Source organism: Myxocyprinus asiaticus, chromosome 42 (assembly GCF_019703515.2).
Source record: "Myxocyprinus asiaticus isolate MX2 ecotype Aquarium Trade chromosome 42, UBuf_Myxa_2, whole genome shotgun sequence".
Taxonomy (NCBI): Eukaryota; Metazoa; Chordata; class Actinopteri; order Cypriniformes; family Catostomidae; genus Myxocyprinus; species Myxocyprinus asiaticus.
In genome coordinates this window covers 33,997,454-34,022,294 of record NC_059385.1, presented here as the reverse complement: position 1 = coordinate 34,022,294, position 24,841 = coordinate 33,997,454, and the positions used below count along the sequence as shown (strand labels likewise).

Here is a 24,841-nt window from a genome sequence, read left to right as displayed (position 1 = left end):
AATTAATCGGAGAAGCTAAGTTACATCCCGTTATCTTGCACTTGAACTCGGTATGCACAAAAGTGTCCAGACTGTTTAATTCTGACATTTAAAAAAATGTTGCCTGGAGTATATGGTTGAACCCCAAATTATGCATCAACAAGTCCCCTTTTTGCTGGTCAGAGTGGATTGGGAGGGGGGTTGCTACACTCGGTGACCTGTATGAGAAAGGAGTGTAGATATCCTTTCAAAATTTGGTTAAACATTTTGGGATTCCTAGATCTCAGTTCTATAAGTATTTACAGCTGCACCACCTGCTCTGTACTGTTTTTGGGAGTGGTTTACACCCTCCTAAAGTGGCAGATTCTCTCGGAGTGGTGATTACTGCTTTTGGAAAAGGTCATGAGGCATCGGTGTATTACACCCTACTAATTCAGAGTCTGGGAGACGGAACTTCAACTTCTCTTAAGAGATTATGGGAGAAAGATCTAAATTTGGTATTGGAGGAGGGAGAGTGGGCTAGGATTCTAAAAAACATCAAAACTGCATCCAGAGACGATAGGGTTCGCCTCATGCAATTTAAGATTTTACATAGAGTCTATTGGACCCCCTCTAGATTGCATAGGCTTGGTCTTAAAGACACACCCACCTGCTGGCAATGTCAATTAGAAGATGGAAACACAACACGTCTTTTGGGGATGTGTTAAGATGCAAGAATTTTGGATGAGGATTCAGAGTTTTATGTGCAAGGTTTTGGCCTCTCAAATTTTATTTAGCCCCAGACTCTGTATCTTGGGAGATGGGGCAGTCATTAATTTGGAGAATAAGCACATGAAAAACTGGGTCCTAACTAGTGTTATGATCACCAGATAGATCACTTTGAGGAGTTGGAAGTCGGCTGGAGCACCCCAGTTTCAGGAGTGGTGTTCAGAGATGGCCAGAGTGGCAGCTCTTGAGGAGGGGGTATCCAGAAGACTGGGGAGTCTGGGCATGTTTATGAAGAAGTGGGGCAGATATCTGCCTTTTGTGGAGGGCTCTCGGGGAGGGACAGTGGAGAGAGAGGTGTAGGGGTTTTATGTGTGTGATTGTTTTATTTATTTTATTTTTTAAATTAATTAATTTATTTTTGTTGTGTGTCTATGGTTGTGTGACCACTGGGGTGTTGTTGGCGTTCGGGTGGGGGGTCGGGGGGGTGGGGGGGGTTGGTGGTGATAGTGGGGGTTGGTTATTGATTCTGTATATGTGTGTTCTGTTATTTATATTTAATGGTTGAATCAATAAAAAGATATTAATAAAAAAGAAAAAAAAAAGAGGTGAGACGAAAACACACAATGCAGAACACACACACACACAGAACCAGAGCATCGATAATTGGAGCTGTACAGCCATCTTTTTGTCACTGTTGGCATTACAAGTCATCTTGAACAGATGTGTGTGAACCACACACGTTTCCAAAATAATTTTTTACTATAGAAAGTATGAAATTAAAATGTTTAATCTTATTCTTCTGTTTTATACTCTAATTGAATTTTCATAATTTTGCAGTTCATTTCTGTTTCTTGATGTTCATTTTCTTGACATTAATATGCATTTACTTTGAGTTAAAAAAAAATTGTTTGAAATAAATGATTGGTATATAAAAAAAAAAATAAATAAATAAAAAAAGCTGTACACTACTGAGAATGGGGGGTTTAAACAACACCTTCAAAGTAAACTGGATAAAGAACTCTATTAATAACCCCTCCTGTATTTGGAATCTGATCCCTATTATTATTTTTTCTAAACTAGGTTGTTTGAGATTCTTATTAATATGCAGTTATAACAATGAAAATTCCAATCAAATTGTCCCTTTTCCATAAGTAAATGTTATTAGCCTGGTCCCTCATTTTTAAACATAACTTTACACTTCATTCATATCCCATTTGGCATAATAAGGACCTATTGTATAAACACAAATCTTTTTTCTTTGATAGTTGGTTTAAATTTTTTTTATAATTTTTGTATTTCAGCTTTTCAATAAAAAAGGATCGATTTGTACTTATTCTGAGTTTTTATCAAAGCATGGAATTCCTATAACTCCAAAAGAATTTGCCATTGTGGCAGATGCAATACCTCAAGTAGTACTTATGCTTTTCAAAGGGTTGTCCATGTCTCTCTCTTCTCACTCAGTGGATCTTTGTGAAACATTTGTAGGTAAATAGTGTCTTTCTTCTAAATCTAAAAATAATAAGAAAATCAGGGCTTTGTTTCAGGAGGAACTGGTTTCTATATCCTATGTGATTTCTTACTGGAATGCTATTGCAAATGATATTCCCTGGAAGAAAGTTTGGACTTTACCTAACAAATATAACTAACAAAGTGAAAGAAATTACATTTAAACTGATTCATAGATTTTATCCAGATAAGTGCTTTCTCAAAATACTTCAGAGTGATATTAACACAAATTGTTATTTTTGTTTAGAGAAGCCTGAAACGTCTTTTTGCATTTGTTTTGGAATGTCTCATATACAGTGAAATTTTGGTGTGACATTGTTGTGTTATGTTCAAGTGTTGTGTAAATCCCAATTTTGAGTTTACTTATAGAAATGTCATTTTTGGTTTTCACAATTGTGAAAATAGAAATTATTATATTATAAACCTTATTTTTCTGTTAGCAAAATACCATATACACAAATGTAAATTCTCGAAATGCAAACCGCTTTTTTTGAGGTTCAAATTTGAATTGAAATTATATATTGAGTCTATTCAATTTTCGAAAAACCTGAAAGCAATAAGAACTGTGGCTGTGTGTAAGAGCTTGGCACTCAGTTTGGACTGAAGGACTTGTAGAGGACCCTGGCCTGTTGTGTTGTTGTGACAATGGTTATTGTTTCTGAACATTTAATAAAAAATAAACAAATAAATAAAATCGTAAGCAATGGAAGCCGGAAGTACATGCCAAAATAACCGGAAGTGTGAGGGTCTTGTTTGGAAGAGCCAATCACTGGCATGCTTGAGGGGAAGTATTTTCTTACTCCATAATAGAAGCACCAATGTAATATTTGCTGAAAGCTTAGCAAAAAGGTAAAACTGAACATGTTTCAAATAAAACCATGCTTCTGCAATGTCGTCTTTGGTTTACTTCAGTTATTTTGTTTTTGTAAACTCATCGGGGATTGTCATATGACTGGCGTACCAGCTTTAATTGAGGGCTTGTTTAACGCTAGCAAAAAATATGCAGCTTACTTATGGAAAGTGTTGACAACATTTCTAAATATATCTTTTGTATGAATGGTTATTTTTTTGCCCATAACATATTTGACAGTTTTAGCTACTCGCTATTATACTTATAAATTCATTGTTATATTGCACATGGGTCATTTATTAAGCAGATCTTGGTTAAGTTAAATGCCATCATGCATGCCATTAACAGCCTAGTTTGTTTTGGTGGATAATGTGATTACCCAAGTTGTTTAAGCTGCTGTAGTGTACTGTTTCAATTGTTATTGTGGTTTAATTTAAGGTTATTGTTTCAATTGTTATTGTGGTTTAATTTAAGGTTAGATGAAATGACAGAAACACAGTGAAGATACAGACTTTCTGTATGCATAGTTCATGATGTTGTCTAATATTATATGTGGATGCTACTCATTTGTGTAGTTTTCAATACAACTCAAATGCACAAATACCTTTGACAGTAATACAAGACCAACAATAGAATAAAAATGAACATTAAACATACCAGTAATTTACTAGACTGCCCTAAAAAGCCAAATGACACACCAACACTGATGTATTTTCACTGGATTATAAAACAGTCCTCGTTTTACCTGAATCTGAGTATAGCTGAGCCAACACCACCTTTTACAAGACAGATAGAGACCAGTTATTTTGTTAATAACTTAAAATTGACAAAATACTACTGCTTTTTGCCTTTTGGGGACAGTAAAATTAAGCTTAATTATACAGTGAAATAAACCAAAATCAAAAAAATTGTTTTCAATTATCAAAAACATTTTCTTGACATTTGCCTTTCACCACTGCATGTCTTTCACAGACCATAACATACAGTATATTAATATTGGGCAGAAATGCTGCGTAATTCTTGTTATGTTGTTTATATCATATAAAACAGGAATATCCTTCTATACTTGTTGTCTAAAGGAAGGATGACAGCATTTTGTTGTCCATAGACATTTATTTAATTACATATTTTATTATTGCTGTATGCGAACATTTCAAGTTCAGTTTCACATTGTGTGAAACAGTTGTAAAGTCAAATGTAAAATACCTGTAATAATAACGAAAAGCTAACCATATTTAGTCGAATATTTATACATTCGATCAAAGAAATATTTTATAGTTACTTTATAATGCGAACTCAACCGCTAACACTGAGAAATGCCTGTTTACTGTTGACATTCGTTACTCGTTTATCGATTGGCTGCTGTGTCTGTTTGAATGCTACTGATTGGCGGCTGCCAGCAGCAAGTTCTGCCTACTCTTCCGAAAGACACCGGCAGGCACTTCCTGCTGCCAGCTGCCGTTTTTTCGCTGAAACCCCTCTATGGTAAAGGATATAGTAGCTATCAGACAGCGACTAAGATAATTAGATATTAACATAATATAATATGGTAGGAAGGTAGTGTATTCTTGAATGTTTTTCCTCATCTGTTCATTATAATGCGTCAATTACTATTTAGCTAGTCTATCTATTTTCTTCATTTATTTAAATGCTAGCCTACTTCACTAGTGTCTGTCAACCTCAAATAATCAAATGTGATGATTAAAAATGTGAACAAAAAATAAGACCTAAAAATAACTTTCTGTATGTTATTTTAAGGTTGTCCCACAAAAACCTCCCTGCAATGTTCTTGGAAGGTTAGTTTATGGTTACACACACACACAAAACTACAAATAACCATTAGAGAACGTTCTGCATAAGTGCTTTTAAGGTTGCCACAGAAAAACCTGCCTACAATGTTCTGGGAACATTTTAAATATATAACCTAAAGAGAATTGGTTCCCAAAAATTAACCAAACAGGAACAATATGCTAACGTTAGGGGAATGTTCTGTTTGCTGGATCCTTGTCACAGTGTATTCACCTTTGGCTTGCTCACTGGGGTTTTGTAAGACACTATTTTATTCTCTGTAAAGCTGCTCTTTGTTTGTGAAAAGTAGGCCTATTACACAAATAAATTATTGAAAAAATTGTTGAATTAAAAACATTATCTGCTAAGTTTATGGTTATAACTTCGGACTTTACTGGGAAGAAAATGTAGAAATTGGACCTCTTACAATGTTCATTGAATACCACTGTCCTATTTGAACTTGTTTAATTAGGCCTAATTAATAACACACACACAAAATTGTATACTGTTCCCCTCTGGCCACCCCATAAAAAAATCTTGGAGGCACCACTGCCCTTAAGATACGGTATCGTCCTGTATTTTAAGATAGTCAGATGGCGTCACAGCGAAATCATTCAAGATCTTTATTTTAACCTTGATAATTTTCACATATAAATTGGCTACCACAGAGTCCTGATTTTAACCCCTTTGAAAGTCTTTGGGATATGCTGGAGAAGACTTTGAGTGGTTCGACTCAATACCATCAATACCGCCTTTAGTTTTAATTATGGCGCACATTCGTAGTGGCATTGTTTCGACAACCTTATGCAATGTCACAACATTTATTTTTATCCAGAGTTGCATTAATTTTTGGCCGTGATCTTGTATTGATGACGGGAGAGTCGAACCACTCCGTAAATCTTCTCCAGCACATCCCAAAGTCTTTCAATGGGATTAAGGTCAGGATTCTGTGGTGGCCAATTCATGTGTGAAAATGATTCCTCATGCTCCCTGAACCACTCTTTCACAATTTGAGCCCAATGAATCTTGGCATTATCGTCCTGGAATATGCCCGTGCCATCAGGGAAGAAAAAAAATCCATTGATGGGATAATGTGGTTGTTCAGTAAATTCAGGTACTCAGCTGACTTTATTTTATTGCCGCATAATGTTGCTGAGCCTAGACTTGAGCAATTGAAGCAACCCCAGTTCATAACCATTATTTAAATCCAGAGGGCGACTTTTTTTGGCCTGGCAGTGTAAATGTTGCATAATGCATGTAAAACATCCTAATAATGTTGGGTGTGATAAGGGACCTTCTGAAAAGTCCACACGAGCGACAACTGTCATCGCACAAACATCTATTAGACTTTTTTTTTATTACGCTTCAACAGTGAAAGTTCTAGTTAAAGGTTTCTAAAGGTGTTTAAGCTATTAGCTTTTTCATAATAAACACTACAGTTTATTTATTTTTTTAGAAAAGACATATGAACATTAGCCTAACCACAGTAATGTGAAGCCATCCATGGTCTTACCTAATGGCCTTGTCAAATGCCACTGTTAAACAATGGTAAATTTTCATAGGCAAGTACAATTTGAAGGGGTTGAAACTTCTATGTCAAATTTAACTCCCGTTCTATCCTACTCCTCCTCTATAGGTTACGTAAACCATTAGGCCTGTGTCCTGCTGAATTCACATCATTCTTGTTTAAATAAAATGTCCAAACAAATTCATGCAATTGCAGTCTCCAGTTACCATTATCACTTCTTGCGAGGTGGGGGATTTTGGCTTGTGAAAATGAGAAAAATACATAAAAGTGGGCAGTGAGGCAGAAAGTTAATTTCAAACCCAGTTTGTGACTATATAATAGTTTGTTTACACTGAGGTTCTCACTTGATAACAGCAAATGCAGTGCACAATGTTAATTTACCAAAATCCATTTCATTCTGTTGAAAAACTACTGGTCAAAAGAGGTGATGCTTTGCAGACACTTTATTACACAAATAAAATTGTGACTGAAAATAGTTTTCTTGCAATAAAACCTCAGTATGTCACAACAAAATATCAGACACATTTCACAATAGCTTCGAAAATGTAGTAAATACAGCCTTAAATATGTAATTTTTTTTCTCTTTTCATCAAATGCAGCAAAACAGAAATCAAATCACAAGTGACAGTAGCAGCTCTTAAATATGTGGCACATTTATAGTAATATATAGGTGCTGCAGAAGGTGAAATACAAAGTCAAAAAGGCACAAACATACAGAAAAAAGTTATGAAACAAATGCCTGGATCAATTATATATTTAATGAAATGTTAACAAGTTGATAAATTCTCAGAAGAAATTGACTAGCTGTTCATTATTAACATTAAATAAATAATATACATCTAACCTCCTGTTAAAAGTAATCATATGTCTTAATCCTCAGAATGAACAGTGCTTTGTTTCTCTATACGTGGCTCCTAAAAATCATAAATTAAAGTGGCAATCATTGTTCTTGGGGAGAAAACTTTCGCACAAACAATCAAATGTATTGGCAGCTGATACAAACAATTACATACATGATTAAAGTACATCCTGATAGCGCGAGCAGAGAGACTGGTCAGCGTTTAAAGCGGGATGCTCATTAGGATGAAGACAAGGGAGGAGGTGGAGCTGAGTACTCTTCGTTCTCAGAGTCGGTACCATCCTCGTCATCTTTCTCCAGATCACTTCCTTCAGTGCTGAGCCTGTCAAAGCCATGACGTGTGTAGCCTTTGTGGGTGGCAAAGAAATTGCCCAGGTTTAAGGTTCCTGCAGCTTTACCTAAGTATATGAAAGACAGAGAGACGTGAATTCAAACACTTCAAGCTATGTAAGATTGATTTCATGCATCATTACGTTCTGAATTGTGTCAGAAATTTGTGAGGCAAAATTGAGCAATCCGATGGCAAAGTTGTCATGGGGACTCGTGGGCATTCATGGACCTTTGAGTTTAGAGGGATTGTCGCCGGTTGGCGCTGTCGTGCGTGGGGTTAATGCGCACATTTTCTTTTTTCTGTTTGTTTTGTTCGGGGGGATGTTCGGGGGTTGATTGTTTCACTAATGGGGAATGTGGTCTGTATAATTTTGTTTTTGACACAGTTTATTTTTTTTAATTATATCAGTATGTCAGAAGTTAATATGAGCGGATTGTCTCTCTCCACATGGAATGTGAATGGGTTGGGGCACCCCATAAAAAGGTTATTTCTTTTCTTAAACGTAAGAAATATGATACAGTGTTTCTTCAAGAAACACATCTCTCCCCGCAGGAAGCTGAAAAATTTGGGAAGATATGGGGTGGGCATGTTTTCTTTAGTGCTGGCTCAAGTAAGAGCAAGGGAGTCATTATATTGGTAAATAAACATCTACAATTCAAATGTCTCAAACAGATTAAAGATAAATTAGGAAGAGTAATTATTGTGTTAGTTGAAATTCAAGGGCAAAGGTTGATTTTGGCTAATATTTACGCACCTAATGCTGATGATCAGGGCTTTTTTATAGATCTTGAAGGGATGTTGCAAGCCGCTGGCACCCCACATGATATAATATTGGGAGGAGACTTTAATCTTTTGATGGACTCAGTCCTTGATCACAGTGAAGCAAAAGTGTGTAAGCCCCCTAGAGCAACACTGACGCTTCACAGGATGTGTAAATATCTTGGTCTTACAGATATTTGGAGACTTTTGAAACCATCTGGTAGGGACATTTTTTTCATCAGTCCATAAGGTTTATTCTAGAATCTTCTTTTTTTTTTTTTTAATATCGAAATCCCTCATTTCATCTGTTGTTGATTGCTCAATTGGAAATATCTTAGTCTCAGATCACGCTCTGGTGAGTTTAGAGGTGATGCCACATATAGAGAAAAAGAAATCATATAGTTGGCGCCTTAATGTTGCCCTTTTGCAAAATCCTGATTTCCAACAAATGTTAAAGACTGAAATCAGTGTTTATATGGAGACCAACTGACCCTCAGTATCCTCTGTGGGCGTGGCTTGGGAGGCACTTAAGGCGGTTCTTAGGGGTCGGATAATACAGTATACTTCATTCATTAAAAAATCCAAAGCACAAGAACTTGTGCAGTTGGAAGGGAATATTAAAAGCGCAGAATGTCGTCTGATGGAGAATTGACCCGATTGAAATATAGACATAATACTATTTTGTCACGGAAAGTGGAGTTTTGGTTATTCAGGGCAAGACAGTCTTACTTTGAGTCAGGGGACAAAGCAGGGAAGCTTTTGGCTAGCTATATAAAGCAGAGAGAGTCTCTTTCTATCATTCCCTCAGGGAAATCTGCTTGTGGTAAAATATTTACCTCAGCTATTGATATTAATAATGCCTTTAAAGAGTTCTATCTTGATCTCTATGGTTCCACGTCTTCATCCACTGATGAAGATATTAGGAACTTTGTGGAACCATTAGAGCTCCTTAAACTGACAACTGAGCAAAAAAACTCTCTTGATTCTGAGATAACCTTGGAGGAGCTTAAAGAGGTAATTAAAGCCTTGCCTACTGACAAGTCTCCGGGGCCTGGCGGCTTTTCCTCTGAGTTTTTCAAATCTTTTGCTACAGAACTGGCTCCACTTTTGTTAGAAGTTTATACTGAATCATTAAAGAATGGAAAGCTTCTGCCAACCATGACACAAGCCCGGATCAGTCTGATTTTAAAAAAGGACAAAGATCCAAGCGAGTGTAAAAGTTACCGTCCAATTTCCTTGATCCAGTTAGATGGAAAAATTTTGTCAAAAATTCTGGCTAATCGATTAAGTTATGACATCACTTATACATATAGATCAGGTGGGATTTATTCGGGGCCGCAGCTCTTCTGATAACATCAGTTGGCTCATCAATATTATGTGGTCAGTAGCGAATGATCAATCTCCGGTCGCTGCCATCTCTCTTGACGCCAAAAAGGCATTTGATATGGTAGAATGGGATTATCTTTTTAAGATTTTGGAAATGTATGGGTTCGGGAGCACATTTATTGGTTGGATTAAGTTACTTTATAGACACCCTGTAGCAGCGGTACAAACAAATGGGTTAATTTCAGATTATTTTACTCTGGATAGGGGCACCTGGCAGGGTTGCCCTCTTTCCCCATTATTGTTCTGTCTTGCCCTGGAACCATTAGCAGCCGCGATAAGAAAAGAGGATGATTTTCCAGGGGTGATGGCGGGAGGTGTGGCTCATAGGCTTCTGCTTTATGCAGATGATATTTTGTTATTCGTCTCTGACCCCACTAGATCTATGCCTTGCCTCCACAGAATTATTAACTCCTTTTCCAAATTCTCAGGATACAAAGTCAATTGTCTAAATCCGAAGCTTTGGCTTTGACAGCGTACTGTCCAGTAACGGCCTTCCAGCCGGGTGCCTTCCAATGGCCCAAACAGGGAATAAGTATTTGGGAATTTTATTCCCAGCAAATTTGTCTGATTTAGTCAGAGTTAATTTTGATCCCTTAATAAAAAGGTTTTCAAACGATGTGGACAGGTGGGCTTCGTTACACTTATCGATGATTGGGAAGGTTAATGTTATTAAAATGAATTGTATTCCAAAATGTAACTACCTGCTACAATCTCTCCCTGTAGATGTCCCCCTCTCTTATTTCAAGCAATTTGATAGTATCGCGAAGTCCTTCATTTGAAATGGTAAATGTCCCAGGTTAAATTTCAGTAAATTACATAGGCTGATTGACAATGGTGGATTAGGCCTACCCAAGATTTTGTTTTATTATTATGCATTCAGTCTTAGATATTTGGTTCATTGGTCGCTTCCACCTGAGAGAGCTCCTCCCTGGTTTTGTATTGAAAAGGAAGTTCTTGCCCCTATCTCGCCACTGCAAAGCCTTTCGATTAAACTAGCTAGAGAGGTTAAGTCGCACCCCGTTATTTTGCATTTGCACTCGATATGGACAAAAGTGTCCAGAGTGTTTAATTCTGATATTTATTTAAACGTAGCCTCGAGCATATGGCTGAACCCTAAACTATGTATTAATAAGTCCCCTTTCTGTTGGTCAGATTGGATTGTGAGGGGGGTTAATACACTTGGTGACCTGTATGAGGGTGGAGTATTGAGATCTTTTGAAAATTTGATTAAACATTTTGGGATTCCCAGATCTCAATTTTATAAGTATTTACAGCTGCGCCACCTGCTCTGCTCTATTTTTGGGAGTAGCATACAGCCCCCTAGAGCAGCAGATACTCTGGAAGTGGTGATTGCTGCTTTTGGGAAGGGTCATGAGGCATCAGTGTATTACTCCCTGTTAATTCAGAGTCTGGGGGATGGAGCTTTAAATTCTCTCAAAAGATTATGGGAGGAAGATTTAAATTTGTTATTGGAGGAGGGAGTGTGGGCAAGGATTCTAAACAACATAAAGTCTGCATCTAGAGATGCAAGTGTTCGCCTCATGCAATTTAAGATTTTACATAGATTTTATTGGACCCCCTCTAGATTGTACAGGATTGGTCTTAAAGACTCACCCACCTGCTGGCGATGCCAGTCAGAAGACGGGGACATAACCCATGTTTTTTGGGGTTGTATTAAAATTCAGGAATTTTGGTTGAGGATCCAGCATTTTGTGTGTGACGTACTGGACACTCAGTTTTCATTTTGCCCCAGACTTTGTATTTTGGGTGATGGAGGGGTCCTGAATATAGGAGATATATGTATGAAAAGCTGGGTACTAACCAGCGTGATGATTGGCAGACAGCTAATCCTTAGGGGTTGGAAGTCAACTGATGCACCCTCATTTCGTTCGTGGTGCACCGAGTTGGGTAAAGTGGCAGCTTTCGAGGAGATGACTTCCAGACAGCAGGGGAATCTGTCGAGTTATGGCAGAAAATGGGGCAGTTATTTGTCTCATTTGGAGAGGTCCTAGCAGGGAGCAGTGGAGGGAGACAATTTTATTTATTTATTTATTTATTTTTATTTTTTCTTCTTCTTTCACTATATGTTGAACTTTGTCTTTTTTTTATGTACTATTTGTGTGTCTGTTTATATGTGGGTATTTACTTATTTTATATTTGTGTGGGCGGCGGGTGGGTGTTATAAAGGGTTTTAAGTTGATTCCTAATGTATAATTTTGTGGTTAAGTTTATTCTTGTCTGTCTTGGAATCAATAAAAAATGTTAATAAAAAAAAAAAAAAAGTCGCGGCCATCACGTTATAATCTAGCTGCATTAAACGTGCACGCTCAAGGGACCAGCATCTCCGCAACAGAGTGTGCCTCAGTGGGGTAGAGTTTCAATCTCTCCCCCTTAGATCGGGACACTTTGCGCAACTCAGAAGAGGCACTGACTGCACAGAGAAATGCTAGATTTGGAGTTTGTAGTTATTTACATGACCTGCTTCCATATCATTTGAACTTTAATAAAGCTATAACGCATTAAATATAACTGCATTTAAGATGTAACGCCGGGGTGTTTGCTTTAAAGGGCTCCAGCTCACAACGAGAGTGCTTCTGTATTTACTTTGATTTTTGTATTATAATTCCCTCATAATTTGTGATCTACATCACCTGAAGCTGTTTGGAAAGTTGGAAAGTGCATTTGGACTGTGAGCTGTGTAATTCTTCCTCTCCTCAGTCAGGCGCGAGCTGCAGTGCTCCTTGCACGTGTCATCATTAGATTTTAATGTGATCTCTTTACGTTAAATGAGATCAAATGACTAATCGACAACAAAAAATTTTGTCGACAATTTTTTATTGTCGACGTTGTCGATAACGTCGACTAATCATTTCAGCCCTACACACCATCCCCACTGAAATAAGTGGATTGACGGCATCCTCTGACAGTGTCAACTCCAGGGGCCGAATTCACAAAACGTTCTTAAGAAGAAATTTCTTCTTAACTACCATTTTCTTCTTAATTTGTAATTTGTCTTAAAGTTCTTATCTTTTTCTTAAGATTGTTCTTAAGAAAAAAACTTAAGCATTCAAATTCTCGAACAAAAATATTCTTAAATATCGTCATAAATAACATCTTTAAGTTAACATAACCTCACGGTTGTCTTAAATCCTAAAAGGTAAGATGTTTAATGAATTTACTGGGTTTTTCATGTTGAGTCTGAAGTCACAGTGGGCTGTTTACACAGAAATGCTATTTTAGACAGAAAAACGTTTTTGACTGTTTTGTGTTTAATTATATTTTTATTTTCAGCTTGTAAACCATATAAATGTTATCACCAAATTCAAACAATAAATGTTGTTTTGAAGCTTATTAATGTGGCGACCAATCATGCTTATTCAAATGGATGCGCTACATAGCGCTTTCTTTCCGCGATCTTTAGAATTCATAGAAACATAATAATTATAACAATATAGCTGCAAGCAGCAATGACGGGCCCAAGCACCATGGGTCCATTTCCACTTGGTGGCTTTCGGAAAACAAAGCATGATGGACACAGCAACAACTCAACATTAATGTGGACCCTAACATAAACTTCAACCCTAAACATACAATGTGTAATAGATATATGCCACCATTCCAGTTTGACTAAAACTTTATGTAATTTAATCCATTGCAATGACAACACTATTTAAGCTATCAAGCATCCCTTCAAAATTTTCCATCAGCAGTGTCTAAACAATTTAAGCAATTTGGGTAAATGTAAGAGAACTTTTTCAAAGTCTGTTGTAAGTGCCACACTTCCTGCTGCCAGTTGGTGGCGCTATGACCATGACCCACAATAGCCACATCCATGTGATTAGCCCCCAAGAAAAAACATACAACTCAATTTTAATCTAAATCACACTTCCTGTTTGCCTATTTTTGCCATTAATTTAGTGAATCGCCATGGCAACACCGTGATATTTAAAAAATCTGTTTGCAATTTAGCATCTTTGATGTCTTGGCATGATGTTGTCTAAATGTGGTGACAGTCTCATGAATCACCATTCAGAGAATCAATCAATCAATCTATCTATACCAATTTTTTATTGTAATTTTACATTTTTTGCTAACTGATTCATTTTACATTTTTGCTATAATTTAATATAATTATTTATTGAAAAAATATGTTTTTTATATTGAGATTATATTGCAATGAAATTATTTACCATTTTTATTTATCCAAAAACCAGCTTTAAATTAAATGAACAAATGTAATTCATGGCATTAGGTTTTAAGGTAGTCTAAGTAGATTTTAATATGAGCACAGAAGTCATTTAGGCTTGTAATTTTGTTGCAATACTGTTGTTGCATTTTTTTTCTCTGTGTACTGTCAAAATAAATGAAGTACATTAAATTTGAGTCTGCATTCGTTATTCATACGCACAACTGTTTAAATAGCCTCTAAATGAATGTAGGGCAAATGAGGACATAGATTAGTTTAGAATACTGCATGTTCACACTGACCACACCCACAAGAACAAATAAATCAATCTGATTGGCTGATGAATCTGACAATCTGACTTTAGATGCCTATTCACGTGCACTGTTGAGGGATTCTGAAGGCATGACAGGGTGGAGCTCAAACTCACGTGCTGCTTTGGCTAACGAGCATGGCTTCAGGCATGCGATTTGTGAAACAGTTGTCACACTTTGCTTGTAAGCATCATGAAATAAATTCTGATTGGATACATTTTTTTAATTTTTTTGCTATTCGTTTGTAGATGAATTATGAGTGGAAAGCGATTGAAAATACATAGGCAAAAGGTCAATGAGAATGAAAGGATGAAAAAATATGTATTTATTAGGCAGCAGAGAAGACTTTGCTGGCCCTGAGAAATTGCCACTGGCCATATACGAACAAATACAGTTCATATATTTGAGCATATATGTACACATTTAAATTCCACAAGTGTTTAAAAAAACATGATACATATATGAAAATTGTCATTTTTGTCTTATTTTGTATATTGCATATATCTACTGTATATAATTGACATTTCTATATCAGTAAATCATGTATGAGCACTTACTTTCAGCATACAAGAGTTCAGCATATATTGCCATTTTCAGATTCGTAGCCTAGGGGAGTGCAGAGCACAAACCAACATGGGGTTAGTTGTCACACATGTGACAATAGTCTTATTCTTACATAGTCTTTTAATTCTCAGATAGCCAGCAGAAGTGACCAGCCAGGTTTAAATCCCAGTTGCGCTGGCGGGGCACGTTGTAACACTGCGTTACAATGTGCCCCAATTCCAAAAACTACATGCAATCCCATGCAGTCTGATATGTAATTTACATAATTCCCCTTAATGCGTGTGTGTTTTGTCATCAATCCATGCATTATTTCGATCAATGCTGTGACTTTGTTGTGTATTTATTGTGAAGTGTCAAAATTATTGTAAAGTTAATAAATGGCTTTTATTGACATGAAAATGTAGTTTATCTTTTAGGCTTTTTAATTAGATCAGATACAGTTGTTAGAGAGGGGTTTTAAGCTGTTATATGGTCTTGTTACAATATGCCCCTCTCCTGTTACAACGTGCCCTGCCTATGGGGCATGCTGTAACATTTCACGTTCTTTTTTCGAGGTAGATTGCGAAAAAAGTACACGCTGTATTCATGAAACAAGACCACATTTGTGCAATAGACACATGTGAAATTAATGTGAAAAAAGAAAAATACATTGAACCCCAAGTACATTTACACAAACGTAAGAAAACCAAAAAGTGTTAGTTTGTGCCCCGCTCTCCTACTGTATTAATAACACTTCAAATTCTAATCACATTTTTTTACACAACTAATGGGGATTTTAAGTGAATGTTAGGGATTCTTTGTATAAATGCGGGTTTTTGTGTTTCATTCTCAGCACGCAGGGTGAAGATTAAACGCGAGCTGTGATGTATGTGTGCTGTCTGTGGTGCCGCGAATGTTTCGAAGGATACACCGTTAATATGTAGATTATACAAACAGCTGCTGTATATTTGGAAATGTTGCGACTGCTTCAGACTTTTCAAGCATTTGTTTTGCCGCAGTCAAACATAAAGGAAAGGGATGGGATTCCCATAATAACATAATAAATTTGATAACTTCATCTCTATGTGTGCTATTGTCAGTCATGAGGTATTGTATGTCAGTGGAGAAGTACATAAATCAGCGCTGGTAAAAAGATCCAACTGTGTGGTCTAGTGGTAATTAATTCGCCCATTGCATAAGAGGTTAAAGATTCTAATCCGTCCATATAAAACTATATGTTTTAATGAACAAAGATTGCATCCGCACCTCAGAGGATGTATATATTGAGTGGGAAACATTTGTTTGCATTTTTCTATGGGATTCGACTGGAAAAGAGCTCAAACTCATGAACGCAGTCCCCGCCGATTCTTGACTGAGAAGGCTTGTGTTGGGAATCATTCAACAATGGAGCTCGGATGCCCTCTATTGGACATTTCTTGTAATTGCCACTCATCACTGGGTTAGAAATATGACTTTGGTTTTCTAGTATTTTTACAGTTCAGTTGATATTTTTATTATTTTTTTAAATATAAAAATTAAGAAATGTTTATTAACAATAAACTTGAAAATCCAAGCATGCCAAATATCTCAAAACATGTGAATATGCACAAAAAGGAATGATGACATTTAATGTGTTGCCATGGCAACAGTATTTAAGATATCAAAAATCCCTTCAGAATTTTAAATCTGCACTGTCTTGACATTATTCTAGAATGTTTTGATGTAATTCAGGTTAACATAATAGAGATATTTCAAAATCAGTTAAAAGGGACACACTTCCTTCTGCCAGTGGGTGGCACTACGACCATGACCCACAATGTGATCAGCCTGCAAGGACAAACATTTGGCTCAATTTTTATGTGAATCACAACATGCACGCAGAAGATATGAGACATTTCCTTATTCCAATTTTTTGACGTTATTTTATCGCGTTGCCATGGCAACACCTTTTGATATATCAAAAATCCTTTCACAATTTAGCATCGTCAATGTCTTGGCGTGATGTCACCCACATTTGGTACCTGTAACATGAAATCCCTGGGAGGAGTATTTTGAATTCCACAGCATGCATTTTTCAAATAATACAGAATGGCCAACTTCCTTTTGGCCAGAGCTTATGAATGTCAGTGCGAAAGTTGTCCGGCTTGATGAGATCTATATATGTACCGAGTTTAGAGACTGTAGCTGAAAAAAGGTGTGATACAGAGCATCTAAAAAATTCACATTTTAAAGGGGGCAAAACAAAGCCCCCCCAAGACCCCCCCCCCCATGTGAACTTTTGCCCAGCCCTAATGGATAACAACTCTGATGTGTGTGCCAAATGTCATGTAAATTTAAGCATTCCAAGTGCCTCAAAACACATCTAATATATAAAGGAATAATAACATTCAATGTGTTGCCATGGCAACATTATAAAAGATATCAATAAATCCTTACCAATTTCACATCTGCGTTGTCCTGACATTATTTTTAAACAAGTTTGAAGCAATTCAGGTAAAAATGAGAGTGCTATTCCAAAGTCTGTAAAAAATGCCACACTTCCTGCTGCCAGTTGGTGGCACTATGACCATACTCCACAAGTCACATCCATGTGATCAGCCCCCAATACCAAATATAAATCTCAATTTTGATCTAAATCACACAATGCATGCCGAAGAAATGAGCACTTCCTGTTTCTCATTTTTCACCATAAATGTATCGCCTCGCCATGGCAACACCATTCGATGTATCAAAAATCCGTTTGCAATTTAGCATCTTCAGTGTCTTGGCATGATGTTGGCCACGTTTGGTGCCTGTCACATAAATCCCCTAGGAGGAGTATTTCAAATTCCAGAGCATGCATTTTACAAGCAAACCAAAATGTCCGACTTCCTGTTGGGCGGAGCTAATACAAGCCAATGGGAGATATGTCTGTCATGGTGAGAACAGTGTCCTCACCAAAACTTGTGAATATCAGACAAACTCTGTGGCAACCACAGCGATAAACTCATTTGAAATGTTAGGGGGCGCTATGAGGGTCCACTGGCCACACCCAAGACAAATGACAAAAGAAATATAAAATTTTGCCAAACTTTGACGGGTGTGCCAAGTTTCAATAGTTTTGAAGCATGTAATAAGCATTTACGAACTGGGGGCGCTGTGGAACCCATGAGGCAAGTCTATGCTGAATTGCAATATCAAATCAAAAGATGTCCTAAGACAAAAGTATGTGTAAACTTTCAGCCACCGTAAGCCCCTCAAAACACCACGGGAATATTTGAAAATCCCACATTCCATCCAACATGGCTGACTTCCTGTTTGGACGGAGTCAAATACAACCAAGTGAACTTTATCTAACATGATGAGAACAATAACCATACCAAATATTGTGCACATCTGAGCAACTTCATCCGAACCATCGCCTGCGTTTGGAGGTGCTGTAGAGCTCCTCGACCACACCCAAGCCTAAACACTACATGACCTTTTGATTTTATGCAGGTCTGATTTGTGTGCCAAGTTTCTTGAGTTTTCAAGCATGATGAATGCCTTATAAATGGGTGAATGCATTAAAAATAAAATTAAAGATAATAATAAATGTGAAAAAACATTCCAAAAACAATAGGGTTTAGCACCTCCGGTGCAGGCCCTAATAATCTTTAGAAGAACAATAGGGCCACACTTTCAGTGCTTGGGCCCCAATTAGAAAGCTGATCCTTTCTTTTCACCGTTCGTGAATCCATACGTAGCACTAAACTGTCTTCTACAGTCAGTTTTTTTTATTTCATTATCACTCAAACTGAACTGCACCAACACTCTCCTTATCACTGTAACTCATCTGCTGTGAAAGTCACTGAGCAAACACTACCAACAGTTAAAAAAATTGCAGATCGTAAAGAATTATGATTTATAATTATTCTGTTGACAGATACAATCTTACAATTACCCACATGACTGTGACTTCTCTAGCCATATAATGTTCATCACATTTACAGGGATGGATTGATGCTAATTATTCAAATGGATTTTGATTTATTTAAATAAATAGTCTCAACGAACTGCACCTGTGTGCATGGCTGCTATGTCTGTAGTGTGTAGTGCTTATTTAAATACATGTAAACGGGGTCAGTATGTTACACATGGGATTTCAGAGTAGTTCTGTGCTCCATAAAAACAAACTCTATCTATCGGGTGCCCTGAGTGACTGATGTGCCCTGCATTCAGTTCGGTGTGCTAACGTGCGCTGGGCACATTATTTAAAGTGCCCCAGATTTACTTTAATTGCACATTTACGTAATTTCACGTACCTCCATGTCTGACCGCTACAATTTACTTTACGCATTTTAAAATAACCACATGAGAGCGGGTTTTTGTTGACAGCAAGGCAGATGAGAGAATTTCACTGCATTAAAAGGCCGTTATCAACTCAACTACAAACAACAGAAACTTCCGTCCCTTCAGTTTTCAAAATAAAAACATCCGCCGAAAAAAAGGCTTGAGGGTTTACCTGGACTGCTAGTAAGTTAAGAAATTATTAAATAAATAAATCACTATAGTAATAATGATAATTATACTTATACAATGATATATTATATAATAATTTCTTAACATCATTATTATTGCAATTATAGAATATTCAAGTTGACTGGGTTTCAAAAACATAATGATGAAAATGAACTGAACTGACTTTTTTTTCTTTCTTTCTTTTTTTATTTTTTATTTATTTTTTTTTACAAAGAAGATAGATGCAGTGTGATTGTAATGTTTCATTTTGGTTAAAAGGAATCACATTTTGTTTTATGTTCATCACATCGCAATTCAAATCGCAATAGCATTTTTTTTTCAAAATAATCGCAATTAAATTTGTCCAAATCGTTCAGCCCTATTCTCTTGTGCATGCAGACACGTGCTCTTCACACTCTGCTGTTTCGCCACTTGCGCTGCTTTCCAGTTAAATCGCAAAGCGAAATGTGAAAGATGTATGCCCGCTCATGATATACTTCCACTGTACAATACAAAAAAATAAAATAAAAATAACAATATTAGGGCGGAGTATAATGCGGAACTCCTTGAACTAGAGGCGAAACATTTACCATGAGATTAAGCGGTCATTCGGGCTGAAATTATGCTGATCAATGGATTTAATCACTGACTAACAAAATCCAAGTACTTACAGTGTTGGGTGAATGGATCAAGGTATCAAATTAATTATGTGACATATTTATTGTAGTGCTTGAATTGGCCATCAAGAATGACTATTTATCAAAACAGTAAAATATTATTTGACATTACTTGCACGTAACCTAATTAGCCCTATAAAGCTTAAACAGGCATGCGATCGACTAAGCACAAAAAAAGCAGGAAAATGTACAGAGCTAAATGGGGGATAGTTCAAAGTAACATGTACTAACAATTAAAACTTCTACAGCAGTTTTTAAATCTTGGTTAATGTTAATTTCAACATATATTACATAAAAAAAAAGCTGTATATGTTAACATTAGTTCATGTAGGAACTAACATGATCAAGTGTATATTTATAAACCAACATTAACAAGGATTAATAAATGCTGTAAAAAGATATGCATTGTTTGTTCATGATACTTAATTCATAAACCTAAAATGAATTAACTGACGAATTAACTTACCATTAATTCTTGACAAACACTATGAAGCTATTATTAATCAGCATAAAACCACCCAAAAAGAGTGTAGAAGTTATGAAATCTATAGCCAACATTTGGGAAGGGATCATTTTGACAAGCTTCGCGATTTGGATTGTAAAATGATAAATATTGAATTATCTCATAATATGCGTTGTTCAGTGTTTTCCCGCGCACACTGTCGCTAGATGGTGCCACTAGCTCATGCATCACTGACTGAAGCAGTCAATGCAGACTGTTTTAAATGTGGTTTAGATATAATTGATTACTAATCATGCAAGGGCATTTCGCGATTTCAACGTTAGTTCAATCAATAATGCTACATTAACGGATATCATACCAATGTCTCAGATGTCAAAGTTTTCACTCACCATATACTGTAAGTGCTGCTTTTACAAGTGTCAAGCTGGTTTTTTAACATTAATGTGAAACTGTATGAATGTGACAATTAATAAAAATGTATTATTACATGTTCTTAGGAGTGCCAACCTCTTCATCATGTGGCTAGTATTATTTCTGTATTGTGCATTTAAATTCACAAAGTTTTTACAGCGACTGGTCTCCCCAAAACGTATTATATCCGTAATAAAACAGTTCAATTCCCAATCTTAATTGGCAAAAAACTTGTCTAGACTGAACATTTTCTAATGTCTGCACTGTATTTGCAGGGTTTTATGATTATACATACAAATGGTTCGACATACTGGCAATGAGCACTTTATATGTGAAGATAAATTTCACGATTTCACTGCAAATATCACGTCAGTAATGCTGGAATTGCCTTTTAACAACAGCGATTTTTAACCTGTCAGCAAACCCGTTTTATATCCAACCATTTAATTTGTCTTGAAAAAATAAACCCGTGTTACTTGAATGAAGTCCTGGTATGATGGAAAAATCAGGAGCCTCCGCCTCGCACGTTCTCAACGAAGTACAGTGTGTGCGTGACCCAGAAGCAGCAGTGAAGTTTAAAGAGAATTAAGTAGTTCCGAGGAAAGTTTAAATGACATGTGAAAAATGTTCAGAGAGAATGTACCGTGCAGGAAATTGTTGATAAGACATTAACCCCTGATAAAATAAGCCCCCCCTCCCTCCCCCCCACCATTTCTTTCTTCTTTTTTAATGGATTTACACAATTCACGTGGGTCACATTTTTAGCTCGGAAAAACAGGAACTCCGGATTAAACCAGAAGAATCACATCCCTGCTAAAATATGAAATAACAGTCAGAAAATTCATTTGTTTATGGAGCTGTTTTCAGAACAACATTATTGAACAAAATAAATAAATAAATATGTTTTTTTTTTTTTATCATATTTAAAACATCAGGCTTTAAAGGCCATTATCCTTCTGAGACCCAGCAATTCATTTTTGTGTAGGACTTTTGTTATTTTAGTTTCTATGAGCTCTTGCATGTCACAGTAGTAAATCTTGGGGTATTATCAGAGGACTTCTTGGGCTTTCAGATATTACAAATGTTTGGGAGTTTGGCCATGACAACTTTCTCCCCTTGGTCTATAAATATTATAGGAATATATGACATTACAATTCAGCACATCAAATACAATATTATTTTTTTTTCTTCAAAAAACAATATCATATGCATTTTATGCACCAAACACTATATTGACATTTAAAAAAAGGGAAATTGTAAAACTTTTGATGCTGGGTCTCAGGAGGTTATAGTAAGATGTCATCATAATAGCTTGTAATGTAAAACAATTATATATTTATAAAGACAGAGCAGGCTGCACATAATACATATAAATACATATTTGTTCAAACTTCAAAACAGCATTATTCCACCTCAGAAATATTGCTAAATTATGACTAGATTATTATAATGCATAACTGGGAGGATGTCTTGCAAGTTCAATAAATACACTTCAATTGGTTCAAAAAGCTGCAGCCAGAGTGCTGACTAGAACCAAGAAATATGATCACATTAGCCCCATTTTATCATCGTTACATTGGCTACCTGTTAAATTTCGTATTTATTTTTAAATTCTGTTAACTACATATAAAACTTTGAATAGTCTAGCTCTGCAGTACTTAAGTGACCTTCTACCATGCTATATTCCATCAAGTTCATTACGATCGCAAAATTCTGGCCTGTTAATAGTACCTAGAATATCAAAATCCACAAAAGAAGGTAGATCCATTTCCTATTTGGCTCCTAAATGATGGAATAGTCTTCCTAACACTGTTCGGGACTCAGACACACTCTCTCAACTAAGTCTAGACTAAAGACTCATCTATTCAGCCAGGCATACACATAATTTATACACCTAATCTGTGATCAACTCAATGTACTGTTGAGGCGAGAGCTGCTGTCCTCAGATCAGTGTACTGTTGACACGAGAACTTCTGCGAACGAGTCGATATACTGTTGACTCGAGAGCTGCTGTCCTCGGATCAGTGTACTGTTGACTCGAGAACTGTAGACTGGATCATCTTCATATGTTGATAAAACGGTAATACAATCAAGTCATAAACATATTTCCAGTATGTTTGTTACACTTTCTGTTGTTCAGCAAAATACACCAGAAACAGACTTTTCGCCCCTTAATCACATGCATGCTCAATGTCAGCAGCTCATCGGTTCTCAGTATGTCGGACACCTCCGAAAGAGGCGATTCTCAGTTCAGTGTACTGTTGACTCGAGAACTGTTGTGACCCGAGTGTTCAGTCTGATTTGTGAACTAGTTGGAGCGGTTCATTGCAAAGAAGAGTTGGCAAAAGCAGATATCACCAGTTCTACGATCATATTACTCCCGGATATCAGCTGATTTCGATTTGGAGTGTCAGGCACATCCGAGAGACAGGTTAAGATAGAGTAACTTGTGAATCAGTGTTGACTCAAGACACAAAATGTTTCAAACGATTCAGTCTGATTTGGTGAACTGGTTCAACTCATTCACTAAAAAGAACCGGTTCAAAATAACGATTCGTTCACAAACTGGACATCTCTAGTAAGTGTGCATGGCAAACCATATACTTAGAACCATGTTATATTTTACTTTGTTTAGAAAACCCATATACTTCAGAAAACGAGAAATATGACCTTAATCTCTAAATTATTTTAACAAAATGTGTTATTCACAAAGCTAAAATCACTCAAAAAAACCTTTATATAATAAATTTTGCAACACTGATCTTAGAATTTATATTTAAATCTTTTTAGTAATGAAAAAAATGGAACCCTAGACCCTAAATCTATTTAACTTTTAAAGTTTTTCAAATTCATGTAATTGATTTTTTTTTATTTTTTTTATAAATTTTATTTACTTATTATCTGGTGCTTTGTATCTTCTTATTTTTTGTATTGTCTGAACTACTTGCATTTTTCCCCTACATATTGTCATTGCTGCAAATGCAAATAAAAATTTGGAGAGAGAAAAAAGTAAGCTGTGTCATAAAGATTTCTGCCTCCGCAGTCACGCGACTCATTTTCTGCCCTTTTAAAAAAATAATTTGGGACACGTGCAAAGGATTGTGGGTGATTGAAGGCCATGAAGGATACACCTTTAGCATCCTCCAAAATATGGCAAACGAAGGCTGCGAAACGAGGCTGCCTTCCAAGGGTCCTCACAATTGAGATGACCTTCGACGGTGCTTGATGATGTGGCAGACGATATATCCAGCCTAACAAGGCTCCAGACTTCCGATTGAGAAGCACCCAATGTGTCTGTGTGAGTGTGAGCCAAGATCATGTTGCTTTGTGAGGATTAATTTAACTCTGCACCTTGTTACGCTGTTTTGGGACTGGTTTTTAAATGGGATCATCTGCTGTAAGTAACGACACGCCATTTTCTATTTTCTGTTTATGTTTCATGTGGCAATAAACAACAACGCGACAAAATGTATGTATGGGGGCAATTATTTTCGGTTATTACTTTATGTATCATAAACAGAATGTGGGAAATAGCACAACGTTACTTACAGCATAGCACTGAGATTGAAACAAGCCTGAACACAACCTAACATGGTGCATAGATCTTGAAGTAATTTTCACAATGACGTGAGATGGCTAAAAACATTGCAGTACATTGTAAGTGAATCGAATTCCGCTTGTTTTATTTTACGAGTTGAGACTTTTCTAACATTATGACTCATTACTATTCGATCTGTATGATGTTATCTTTTCCCATTATGATTGTTGTGTTCACATTAAATAAGTTATACATACAGTGGAACTGTCACAGATGAGCACTATAACAAGCGTCTGTGAATGACACGCACATAAGCACAACACACGCACATATACAATACATAAAAACCACCGCTGCACTCACACTCTGGCTGCTATCATAAATTACACCATGTATACAGAGATTAGAGTTTGTATTGTGTGTTTTGTTGTTAAATGTTCATATACACACATATACATACAGGTACATATATATATACACACACACACACACACACACACACACACACACACACACACACATATACACACACTGGTGGC

General features: G+C 36.4%; 2 protein-coding genes across 8 annotated transcripts in view; both read right to left on the bottom strand.

Moving 5' to 3' along the window:
• LOC127432650 (uncharacterized) overlaps positions 1 to 24,841 on the bottom strand; it is a 69,533-nt gene that overhangs the window by 23,716 nt on the left and 20,976 nt on the right. The window lies entirely within an intron of this gene.
• The window catches only part of LOC127432330 (peptidyl-glycine alpha-amidating monooxygenase B-like), a 349,064-nt gene continuing 331,010 nt past the window's right edge, over positions 6,788 to 24,841 (bottom strand). For 6 of the 7 annotated variants that reach the window (XM_051683244.1, XM_051683248.1, XM_051683251.1 and 3 more), the window contains one exon: positions 6,788 to 7,616. In XM_051683244.1, the coding sequence (XP_051539204.1) occupies positions 7,438 to 7,616 (179 nt within the window). In that variant the 3' untranslated portion in view covers positions 6,788 to 7,437. Of the gene's footprint in view, positions 7,617 to 11,516; positions 11,650 to 24,841 lie in introns of all 7 variants that reach the window. The other variant, XM_051683247.1, reaches the window with a different exon arrangement.